Raw genomic sequence first — 12964 nt, 5'->3', positions numbered from 1 at the left:
ATTTAGAATGCACGTGTGGAGTACGCCCGGAAGACGCTGAACACTTTTTGTTACATTGTCCAAAATTTAACGAACATAGAACCATTTTATTCAATAGTCTACCAACGTACGCTCTGGATTGCAAAACACTTTTGTTTGGCAATACTGATTTAACTATATCTTTGAATATGAAAATATTTTCTGCTGTACAAGATTACGTTATGTCAACTGATCGCTTCGGCTGATATTATATTAACAGTGACAGCAATAGATGTAGCAAAGCATTCTCTCTATCTCTCTCTCTCTCTCTCTCTCTCTCTCTCTCTCTCTCTCTCTCTCTCTCTCTCTCTCTCTCTCTCTCTCTCTCTCTCTCTCTCTCTCTCTCTCTCTCTCTCTCTCTCTCTCTCTCTTTATTTGTATAAAATATTATGAAATATTTTGAAAGAAAAAGGTTGAAGTTATCACTTGTTCGCCATGTCTTGTTATCAGAATGTGTATTGATTATTAGTGTTGGAACGTGCCCATAAGCAGTCTGCTTGTTAACGTTCTTAATGTTGTTACTGTATATAACATGTATACAAGAAATTAATAAAAACACGCTTAAACAAAAAACAAAACAAAAAAAGCACTTTGCCTTTAAACAACTATGCAAAAGGCGGAAAAGGAGGCAGTGCTTTGCAAGAAAAAAAATTCTGAAACAGACAGCATTCCAAAATCAAAAACAAGAAAGAAAAAAAACCCAAGAAGGATTAGTTTATGGAACGAGTAGTTATTGACAAAAACGAAACATTAACTAAAACATCGATCTAGCGATCTCTGAAGGGGGCGACAATAATTACACAACAGACAAATCATAATGACGAAGAGAAAATGTTATCACCATGAGTTGATACGGATTTTCTCGACAAGTTTGTATCGTTAGCAATCAATCTATCAGCAACAACAACAATAAACAAAAACAATAAAAACACACCTAATAATCATAGAGAGTTTACATGGACGACAACTCCCTTGTTCACAAAACGTATAATCAAACAAGAGCTCAGATAAATCTGACCTAACCTATTGCTCATTTTGACCTGAATAGCGTATTGATTTTTTTGTGGTATTCAAAGCGCTAACTCGAGTGCTTCCGTTCGAAACCCAATTGTTCGTTGTCTTTGACATCACAGTTGTTTTTCTTTCGTTTCACTGTTAGTATCGGCCTTTCCGTTGTGTGCGTTTCTACCTGTGTCCGCAGATGGCTTGATGCCAATGGAGTCGCTTGAGAGCAGATTACGTTGACGTCTGAAGGGTACACTGTTAATTGAAGTATTCCATTGTTGAACACACTTTTTGTAACCAGTGGTGAACACCGTGCGACAAACTATATAACTATACTAACAAATGTAGCACACGTAGTAAACACGAAATAGTGTTTACAATGCGTACTACGTTTTGCAACTATGATTATATAGTTTTCCACACAGTGAACATTCACAACTGCCAACAAAAAGTGCGTTCAAAAGTGGAACACTTCAGTTTAGAGTGTAGTATGCGGTAGGCATAGACATACATGCAGAACATAGTCATTGACACGGACTGAGACATTGACATAGATTCAGATATGGACATTGACATAGACATTGGCATGGACATACACAAAGACATAGAAGTAGGCATGGAAATAGACGTAGATATAAAAATGTATTGAAATAAGCAACAACGTTAAAATTAGAGATAATCCCTGTATCAATATTCACATATTCCAATTTTAAAAACTGCGTTTAGGTGATCTTTTCAGATTGTAAATTATCCATGCAATGTTTTTATTTTCGTTTCATGCTACTGTTTCCCACTGAAAGCGGTAAAACTTGCGCGCATTTGCTAGATCACAGATTTTCATCAAATGTTAGTTAGAGAACCAGTGGAAATGATTCTCAAAGACACTACAGTGAGAAGTGTCCCTTGGTTTTCTTGAGGTCACATTCGCCTGACAACTTGTCCAAAATGGCGTCTTAGCCAACATCTGTTTGCGAATTTGTGAGTTTAAATGACGGGATACTCCCGACCTTGACATCAGTGTTCGTTCTGCTGCTTTGCACAATGTCGATCGTGACGACCTGGGTCATGGTCATGCTTGGCTCAAACTGCTCGCGGCGACACTTTTTGCAGAAGATGGAGCTGAATCTTGCTTTCACGGCGGAGATCTTGACGGCGTAGATAATAGGATTGGTGACAGAGTTGGCAAAGAGTAGCGTGGAACAGTACATGAGAAGCGTCCCTTTCTCATTCACCGTGTAACTTTCCAGGTAATCTTCCAGGTGCAAAATGATCACGATACCTTGAGAAAAAAATACAGAATATGTAATGTTTTTTATTGCCAAAAGTGTACAAGAAATGTTCCTTAACGTTGCGGTAATGAAACACACAAAAATGTTTTGTTGGTCTTAAACATAATAGCAAATGAATACAACTGATCAGTAGCACCCAACGCACAGTTTATCGACGAAATTGTCTTTTAAATTTTAAATACCCTCCTCCGTTAATGCACGTGCATTGATCCAATCCCAACCAGACAATGAATAATTGTTTGAAAAAGAGCAGACCGAACAATCTCTTCCTTTACAAACCCCGTGCGCTCTGTTGCTTATTTTGATATCATCTGAAAAACTGATAATCACGCATTGTCCGCGTGTGTAATCTAAGTAATGAAAAAACAAGTCGCGTAAGGCGAAAATACAACATTTAGTCAAGCTCAGTCGAACTCACAGAATGAAACTGAACGCACTGCATTTTTTCCGCAAGACCGTATACTCGTAGCATCATCTGTCCACCGCTTGTTCTGAGCGTGTTTTTAATCCAAACATATCATATCTATATGTTTTTGGAATCAGGAACCGACAAGGAATAAGATGAAATTGTTTTTAAATCAATTTCGGAAATTTAATTTTAATCATAATTTTTATATTTGTAATTTTCAAAGCTTGTTTTTAATCCAAATATGACATATTTATATGTTTTTGAAATCAGCAAATAATGACAAATAAGATGGAATTGTTTTTGGATCGTTTAATAAAACAAAACTAATTAATTACAATTTTCAGATTTTTAATGACCAAAATTATCCATTAAGTTTTAAGCCTCCAAGCTGAAATGCAATACCAAAGTCCGGCCTTTGTCGAAGATTGCTTGGCCAAAATTTCAATCAATTTTATTGAAAAATGAGGGTGTGACAGTGCCGCCTCAACTTTTACAAAAAGCCGGATATGACGTCATCAAAGACATTTATCGAACAAATGAAGAAAACATCTGGGGATATCATGCCCAGGAACTCTCATGTAAAATTTCATAAAAATCGGTCCAGTAGTTTACTCTGAATCGCTCTTCACACACACACACACACACACACACACACACACACACACACACACACACACACACACACACACACACACACACACACACACACACATACACACATACACCACGACCCTCGTTTCGATTCCCCCTCTATGTTAAAACATTTAGTCAAAACTTGACTAAATGTAAAAACAAGTCGCGTGAAGCGATATAAAAACATTTAATCAAGATCAACACCACAAACCAATCATCGCCGAGACTACATGCAGATAGTCTCGGCTAACCATACCAAAAACCGAGACGAGTCACGCTCGCCGCCGCGATGCACGCGTCCGTAGTACTTTACTGAACCTATTTCCTTTCATTCTGAGCATATTTTTAGAGTAAACATGATATATCCATATATTTTTGAATTCCGGAGAAGATGCGGAATACAATGCAATTAATTTTAAATCTGTTTGCGAAAACTCGATTTTAATGACAACTTTAATGAGCAAGCTCATAAATTATTTTTTAAGCCTCCAAGCTGAAATGCAATACTAAAGTCCGGGCTTTGTCAAAGATTACTTGACCAAAATTTCAACCAATTTGGTTGAAAAATGAGAGCGTGACAGTGCTGCCTCACCTTTTACGAAAAGCCGGATATGACGTCATCAAAGAAATTTATCAAAAAAAGGAAAAATCCGTCTGAGGATATCATACCCAGGAACTTTCCTTTACAGTTTCATGAAGATCGGTCCAGTAGTTTCTCTGAATCGCTCTATACTCACACACATGCACACGCACACACATACACCACAACCCTCATCTCGATTCCCCGTCTATGTTAAAACATTTAGTCAAAACTTGACTAAATGTAAAAACGAGCTATGCGTGGTATATATTCTTTTCATAAACAATCCACATGTGGGTTACATCCCACACACCCAAGTACGCACACACAGACACAGACGCACAGAGACACGGACACTGGCGCGCACACACACACACACACACACACACACACACACACACACACACACACACACAGACACACACACACACATAGGAGCCAGAGAGAGAGAGAGAGAGAGAGAGAGAGAGAGAGAGAGAGAGAGAGAGAGAGAGAGAGAGAGAGAGAGAGAGAGAGAGAGAGAGAGAGAGAGAGAGAGAGAGAGATAACCAGTCAGCCAGACACGCAGACACATGACAACAAGTCGCGTAAGGCGAAAATACAATATTTAGTCAAGTAGCTGCCATTTTTCAGCAAGACCGTATACTCGTAGCATCGTCAGTCCACCGCTCATGGCAAAGGCAGTGAAATTGACAAGAAGAGCGGGGTAGTAGTTGCGCTAAGAAGGATAGCACGCTTTTCTGTACCTCTCTTTGTTTTAACTTTCTGAGCGTGTTTTTAATCCAAACATATCATATCTATATGTTTTTGGAATCAGGAACCGACAAGGAATAAGATGAAAGTGTTTTTAAATTGATTTGGACAATTTAATTTTGATAATAATTTTTAAATATTTAATTTTCAGAGCTTGTTTTTAATCCGAATATAACATATTTATATGTTTTTGGAATCAGCAAATGATGGAGAATAAGATAAACGTAAATTTGGATCGTTTTATAAATTTTTATTTTTTTTTACAATTTTCAGATTTTTAATGACCAAAGTCATTAATTAATTTTTAAGCCACCAAGCTGAAATGCAATACCGAAGTCCGGGCTTCGTCGAAGATTACTTGACCAAAATTTCAACCAATTTAGTTGAAAAATGAGGGCGTGACAGTGCCGCCTCAACTTTCACGAAAAGCCGGATATGACGTCATCAAAAACATTTATCAAAAAAATGAAAAAAACGTTCAGGGATTTCATACCCAGGAACTCTCATGTCAAATTTCATAAAGATCGGTCCAGTAGTTTAGTCTGAATCGCTCTACACACACACACACACACACACACACACACACACACACACACACACACACACACACACACACACACACACACACACACACACACACGCACATACACCACGACCCTCGTTTCGATTCCCCCTCGATGTTAAAATATTTAGTCAAAACTTGACTAAATATAAAAAGGAAGGAAGGCATACAGATAGACACAAAAGGAATCCGATAGATTGAAAGACAGGCAGACAAACACAAAGTGTACAGATATTCAGTGGTGCGTGCAATCGATTCGGTGCCAACGTTCCAGCACCTCTCGTGTTTCCAGGGCTTCATAATAAAGCAGCGTTTGTGGACTTTGAAAATGAAAGCAAATTCGCTGATGTAAGCTGAAGGCAGTAAATTCGCTGGTGTAAGCTGAAGGCAGTGCGCACGAAAACACACACACACACACACACACACACACACACACACACACACACACACACACACCACATCCTTCCGTCAACCTTGCTCATTAAATGATGAGGTATTCAACTCTAGTTGAAAGAGTGCTTTCAAACAGGTTCCTAAATCACAACGAAAATGGCTTATAATTCATTACATATTGCCATGAGAAAATCCCCCATTCTATAGAGTTTACGATCGAAACAACCCTTTGGGACATTAGAAGAGGATCTTTTATTTATTTTCAAAACAATTTAAGTCGTATTAATTGACTGGCTTATGACGTAAAAGTCAGATAATGCATAAAGTAAACAATCTGACAATACGAACAACGCTTCCACTAAGAGAAAATGAAAGTTTTACGCCCTCACGGCAGAGCCATTAGGGGCATGTTACACGGGAAAACCCGGCTTTGTATGAAAATAAAAAATAAAAATGCGGGGGGGGGGGGGGGGGGGGAGGGGGGGGATGTAGACAACTGGCTGCCGGCTGCTAGAGGAGACCTGAAATGGGCTAGGGTCCGGGTTGGGTCGTCTTGGGTCAGTGCTGAAATGGTTACTTTTTTGGCTGACGGACACCCGGGCTTCATATTTTTGCATGCATGTATTCGTGTTTCCAAGGCCTGAGGCTTTCGCTGTGACCCTGGGATCTTTATCGTGCGCATGCGTGCACACGGGGGTGTTCGGACACCGAGGAGAGTCTGCACAAAGTTGACTCTGGGACACACATCCCGCGCCGAACTTGGGGGTTGAACCCACGCTGATAGTAACAACCGGTTTTAAAGCCAGCGCCTCTACCGACTGGGCAAACTCCCCCCCCCCCCCCCAATTTGTTGGGGTCAAGAAGTTCCATGGAGGGCGGGGGGTATGGAGTAACACATAGTGTTTTGCTCAGAACATTCCCACCCATGCAGAGCCGCGCTATGGGTACGCATTACCGTGAAGCTGGCAGTCAGTGCTACCAAATGTCGTCTGTGTCTACCACTCGTTGATGACTTAATGTGGGTCTATGTAAGCAGATGCCAGCGCAAGCAATCTGATGCAGAGTCAGGAGGCGGTTTGGTACAAGAGAACCTTAGAGGCCACAGCCTCGGCCGTCTAAGGGATCTGTGTGTCTGGAGGCACATTTGGTTTCTGAGGTTCAAGCGGAGCTGTTGCCTCTGCTCCCAAGTTCCCGTGTCTGGAGGCGTTTTTGGTATGGTAGCAAACCTGTAGGTTGGGGCCTCTGCCTTTCAGGATGCCAGGACTACAAAATGTGTGTCTTGGGACACATTTAGCTTAAGATTCCAGAAGTGGATCTGTGCTGTGCTGAGTCTGCTGCAAGCACACTAGAACCAGCTCGCAACAGTTGAGGTGAACAAATTGGTGACCAAGACCATCATCGGTTTCTCTCCGAGTGATGGGTGTGGGCGGAGAAAGTCTCCCAGACTGAGAGCATTCTCCCTTCTGTAGCGGATGAGACTAGACATCTCTTCCTTGAGACTGTCACAACCTTCAAACACGTGTGTGAGGTGTCCAGTCTTGCCACACTGACAGACTACCTTGTCCCAGTAGATGCGGCTGCTGACCGTGCGCAAGCGACGCAACAGGCTCATGGGTCTCGGGGGGAGTGGGAGGTGGTGCCCTTTCCTATTGTAGGGGAGGTGTATCCATCCTCTAAACAAATAAAAGCAAGAACTTTAATACAAGTTTGGACGGGCGCAGAGGCCTACTGGATAAGACACCGGCCTCCGAATCGGAAGGTCGTGGGTTCAAATCCCGGCCGCTGCCGCTTTGTGGGTTAAGGGTGGAGATTTTTCCGATCTCCCAGGTCAACTTATGTGCAGACCTGCTAGTGCCTTCTTCGTGTGTACACGCAAGCACAAGACCAAGTGCGCACGGCAAAGATCCTGTAGTCCATGTCAGAGTTCGGTGGGTACAGAATCACGAAAATACCCAGCATGCTTCCCCCGAAAGCGGCGTATGGCTGTCTGAATGGCGAGGTAAAGAGTGAGATCGAGAGAAACGGAGCTCGAGAGATCGGCAGGAATGGACAGGAAATGAGAATGAATGAATGAAGGAATGAAAGAATGAATTCGAAGATATTAACAAGGATAAGTTCCATTATTCCATCCTTCGATTCACCCACCATCATACACGCACTCATCCGCAATGTTTTCAAATTCAACACCGGCACCCCATTAACTCCACCCATTCATTGCCCCACTATCCACCCCATCCATCCACTTGCTCACTCTTATGTTCTTCCGTACACTTCTCCGTCTATTCATTGATTCACCCACTCAGCACTCCATCCATCCACACATCTATAACTATCAGTGACAACAAAAGCAAGAACTGCGGGAAAAATGGAGTGCCGCTTTTTAAGAAAGTTTTGCGACTAGATATCTCGTTTATTCATCCAGAAGACCTGTATACATACGGCCTGTTGTCTTCCCGCGCGCTGCTCTACCTTTCCCGAATGATGAGTACGGCTGCATAATTATATGCCTCATGTTCTTTCACACACAGCCCCATCCATCAATCTCTGTACCCATCCATATGTCCTCTGACTCCGATGCTTTTAAACAAATGTCGATATCCTTCCATTCTTCCATCCATCCTTCCTTAAATCCATCCATCTATCCATTCTTCCATTCACCCATTTGCCCTTGCTCACTCTGCTTCATCCGTCTATCAATTTATTTACCAACTCTTCTATCCATACAACCATCCACCAATACACACACACACACACACACACACATCCACACACACACGTCCACCTATCCATCCACCCACACACCCCATCCATCCATCCATCCATCCATTCACCCATCCAGCTACTCGACCGTCTGTCCATCCATTATTACCAACAGACAGGCCTGACAGGAATTAGAGACCCATGATGATTAGCACAGTCTTGAAGAACTTCCACGGGTGTTTCTCCCTGTGCTGCGATCCATCCATCCATCCTTCAATCCATCCACCCTTCATTCCTTGCACCCATCCATCCATCCTTCCACCCACCCACCCACCCACATATCCATCCATCCATCCATCCATCCTGCCACCCATCCTTCCTTCCACCCATCCATCCATCCTTCCACCCATCCACCACCCTTCCATCCATCCATCCATCCTTCCACCATTCCATCAACCCATCCTTCCATCCATCCATCCATCCATCCACCTTTTGATCCATCAACCCATCCATCCATCCAGTCTGCCACCGATCCATTCATCTACTTTTCGATCCATCCACCAATCCATCCATCAATCCTGCCATCCATCCACCCATCCATCCACCCACCTTTCGATCCATCCATCCACCCATCTATGAGGCATTGCACATCGCTCAGACCGCACAAAACATACAGTCCTGGGCCCGCTACACAGCAGCTCACAGTATACGTTCTGTACGTTCCGCGTATACTTTCTGGTGGTATCAGCGAAAAATCCTTCTTGGAACTACCAGCTGAACGTATATACGATCTCCTTAGATAGATAGATTGACGTGACGTCACACGGAAAGAACGGAAACTCGCAGTAAAAGAAAAAAGTCGCATATTTCAAAAACTAAATTTCCGAGATCTGGCTATTCCTAATCACACGTCTCTCTCTCGGTCAACAGATGAATACCGTCTCTGGGTCTGCACACAAAGTTGACCCGTGTCCGTCCTGGCCCGGATTCGAACCAGCGACCTTTCGATCACAAGTCCAGTGCTCTACCACCTGAGCTACCCCGGCCCCCGTAATTTATCTGTTTCCGATAACAGTTTTATACTGACTGTCACTCCTCATCAGTCATCGGAGACATCGCTTCGAACCAAACTAGGGGAAGGGCTCCTAATATGAACCGGCTCCTAATATGGACCACCTCTTGATCTGACAAACTAACGGCGCTAGAGCGCTAAAAACAATTTCATTTGCTGTATTCACCCTCTCTGGATAACTTGCACATGTCAAAACAGTTGCAGAAACACAAACCTCAAAACCGTTAGCCTTTTTCTCTTTTTTTCACTTTTGGCAGCGTTCACTCTAAATTTGACGCCTAAAACGGACTTGTTTCTATCCACAGCCAAAGCTTTTTTGACACAAAAATTGCCATATATGACAGCTAAGACCGTATTTGTTACATTTTAGCAGTTTTGACCCCGAGTTTCTACTGCAAACAAAAAAGTATGTGTGAGTCCCCTAATATGGACCACCTTCAGCAAATCGAAGAAAATAAAAGCTAAAGGCTATTTTCATTAATTCATTAAGAAGCTTGCTGAAAATAACTTATAACTAGCCCTCAAGCTTTCAAAAAAATATACCGTCTTCTTTCTGTGGAAGTTGATAATTCCACTTATTTTCACTCTGTTTTTGATATGCTTCTTTAGTTTCCTGGTGTGCTTCAAATAATGCTCTCATCAACCCGAAACAGAAAAATCTAAAGCATATTTGAATTAGTCTGACATGCACACACCAAGTTGTATCATGTTATTTTGAAGTATAGGGTGCTTTTGACAGTGATTCGTGGGCGCCTAATATGGACCATTTGTGATTTTTTCTGTATTTCATTTTTGCTGAATGTCTATCAAAGCTATTTCACTCTAATTAGGCCTAACGGTTCACCTAAGAGAGAAGGACTACCAAACACAAAATGAAACTTCTTCGCAAGAAAACAAGCTAGTTATTAGCATGAAACAAAAAGTGGTCCATATTAGGAGCCATTCCCCTACTGTATTCGCTGACAGTACACACAGTATACGTTCCCCTACTGTTCAGCAAGAAAACATACATACGTTATGTGTGCTTATACCGAGGTGCAATGGGTGCCATCTATCCACCCAACCATCCATCCATCCTTCCACCCATCCATCCATCCACCCATCTAACAGTCCGTGTATCCGTCCATCCAGTCACCCATCCATCACTTACGACATACCGACAGGCAGACATGACGTGAGGTAAAGACCCATGACGATGAGCACAGTCTTGGTGAACTTCCACGAGTGCTTCTCCCTGACCCTTGACCTTTCTTGTGCTGCGATCACTCGGGCGTGACGACTGGCCACCTGCGCGTGCATCACAATCAATGCATCAATAATAATTTTTTTTTAAATATGAGAGAGAGAGAGAGAGAGAGAGAGAGAGAGAGAGAGAGAGAGAGAGAGAGAGAGAGAGAGAGAGAGAGAGAGAGAGAGAGAGAGAGAGAGAGAGAGAGGGAGGGAGAAATAAAAGTTGAAAGACTTTCTTATACGAATACAAGGAGATGCTTACAAGATATCATTGTTTGCCTGTAAATGATCACTGGAGGTATGTGTCCAGACTGTGCATGGCATTAGAGCATCTCTCATGGACGCTTGCCAAGCTTCTACAGCCTTTGAACTTCCTGTACGGAGAAGGACATTTTTCTAGAAAGCACTATAAATCATCTATTATTAACCGTATTTCAGTGTGTGTGTGTGAGCGCGAGCGAGAATAGAGGGGGACGGTGTGTGTGTGTGTGTGTGTGTGTGTGTGTGTGTGTGTGTTTGTGTGTGTGAGTGTGTGTGTGTGTGTGCGTGTTAACGTGCGTGCGAGCGTGCGTGCGTGCGTGCTTGTGTGCATGCGTGTGTGTTTGTGCGTGAATGCGTGCGTGCTTGCGTGCGTGCGTGCATGCGTGCGTGCATGTGTTTGTGTGTTTGTGCGTGCGTGCGTGCGTGCGTGCGTGCATGCGTGCGTGCGTGCGTGCGTGTGTGTGTGTGTTGCAGTACATCGCTGAGAGAGCTTGCGAGAAGGGAATAGTAATACGTTTTAATTCTTATTATCATCTCTGTACAGAACAAACAGGCAGGCTGTAGTTTTGTGTCCAAGTGCAGGGATGCTTTCTGATTATGTAAAGGCCTGGGCGGATCGATGCTGATTTTACATTCTGGTTTACACGGAAGGAACACACCTTTAAATTAAATGTTGAGTGTGTGTGATTTGGGGTAAAACAAGGATCGATGTTACATCGTATTCCCACTATATTCGAGTATCATAAAAAAAATATTTTAAAAACTAGCAAGCAAACTTTTGTTGTTGTTGGAATGTTGACTGTATAGTATTGGTTGAGATCGTCAATAATTTCAACAGTTGTTGACAGCGACATCATTACTGAGTTTGCCGGACGCTGGGTTTTTCCCCCCTGAATTTTCCGCTTTGTTTGATGACATTTACCAAGCACAGCTAACGAACAAAGCATTTTGTTATTCGATATTTCAGCATTCACATACTTGTTCGCTTGTTAATCTCGTTTCTATTCAAGTGTCACAGAGTGACAGTAAAGCTCTAATAAAGCGATGATTTTGCACGGCACTAATGGTATTGTTTAATAAATGATAATAAGAATCACAAGAATAAATATGTTTTGTATAACTTAAAGGCACAGTAAGCCTCCCGTAAACCATCACAGAGCTCCCCGAGCGTCTACATACAGTACAAGCATACTTCCATTTGAACGCTCACCGAACGGGAACATCCTGGCTGCTTTCTGTCGAGCGTGAGAAATTTTCAAAGAATTTATTTTCGTGGACTTGGTCCTCTACAACAATGGCGCCTCGTTTTGGTGCTGGACGGCTGTTATGAATATTCAATACCGGAAATCACGCCCGTAAACCATCACAGATACTGTCAGGGAACACAGTACAAACACCCTTCCATTTGAACGCTCACCAAACGGGAACATCCTAGGTGCCCTACGTAAAGAGCGAGCAATTTTTAAAGAATTAATTTTGCAGATTGTCTCGAACACTTTTTGGACCCATCCTGAACTCAAGTCAAACATGAGTTACTTCCCTTCGGGTCTCATTCTATCGATGTAAACTGGCGATAGCCGTGAATCGATGATTATCAAAATGTTTTTGGACCGTGGTGCGTTTTTGCGCTAGACCTAACTTTTAAAATCTAAATAATAAATTGACAGCTTTTTACACAAACATTCTTTAATCAAAAAAGAATTCATTTTTCATCAAGACAAGATCAGTACAATTCGAAGTGGTGAAAGTTTGAAAAAAGAAAAGCCCGGAAGCAGGGTCACGCAAGGGTCGTAGCAGACGACTGTTTATGCATATCGCCGTTCCTCTCAACAGTCAAAAGCCATCGCTAGAGTTCTTGTGAACCACAGCCGTTTGTTTCGTGCATAAAAACGTGCTATTGTAGATAAGCTCACATCGAGTCGCATTCAAATGACCAACTGACGACTACATTGTGAAAAAGGGAAACTGGATCACACCGGTTCACGATGGCTCAGGGGTAAGATAAACCACGCAAAAATAAATTCTTTGAAAATTGTTCGCTCTTTACGGAGGGCACCTA

General features: G+C 42.4%; 1 protein-coding gene across 1 annotated transcript in view; it reads right to left on the bottom strand.

Moving 5' to 3' along the window:
* Window positions 1–718: 718 nt before the first annotated feature.
* The window catches only part of LOC138978217 (adenosine receptor A3-like), a 24312-nt gene continuing 12066 nt past the window's right edge, over window positions 719–12964 (bottom strand). Inside the window, exons 5-6 of the mRNA XM_070350882.1 lie at window positions 10572–10701; window positions 719–2302 (exon numbers count right to left, since the gene is read on the bottom strand). Of these exons, the coding sequence (XP_070206983.1) occupies window positions 1977–2302; window positions 10572–10701 (456 nt within the window). The 3' untranslated portion in view covers window positions 719–1976. The remainder of the gene's footprint in view (window positions 2303–10571; window positions 10702–12964) is intronic.

The sequence above is a fragment of the Littorina saxatilis genome, linkage group LG1 (assembly GCF_037325665.1).
Source record: "Littorina saxatilis isolate snail1 linkage group LG1, US_GU_Lsax_2.0, whole genome shotgun sequence".
Taxonomy (NCBI): Eukaryota; Metazoa; Mollusca; class Gastropoda; order Littorinimorpha; family Littorinidae; genus Littorina; species Littorina saxatilis.
Note: the sequence above shows the minus strand (reverse complement) of the source record. Positions and strands in the feature narration are given on the sequence as shown.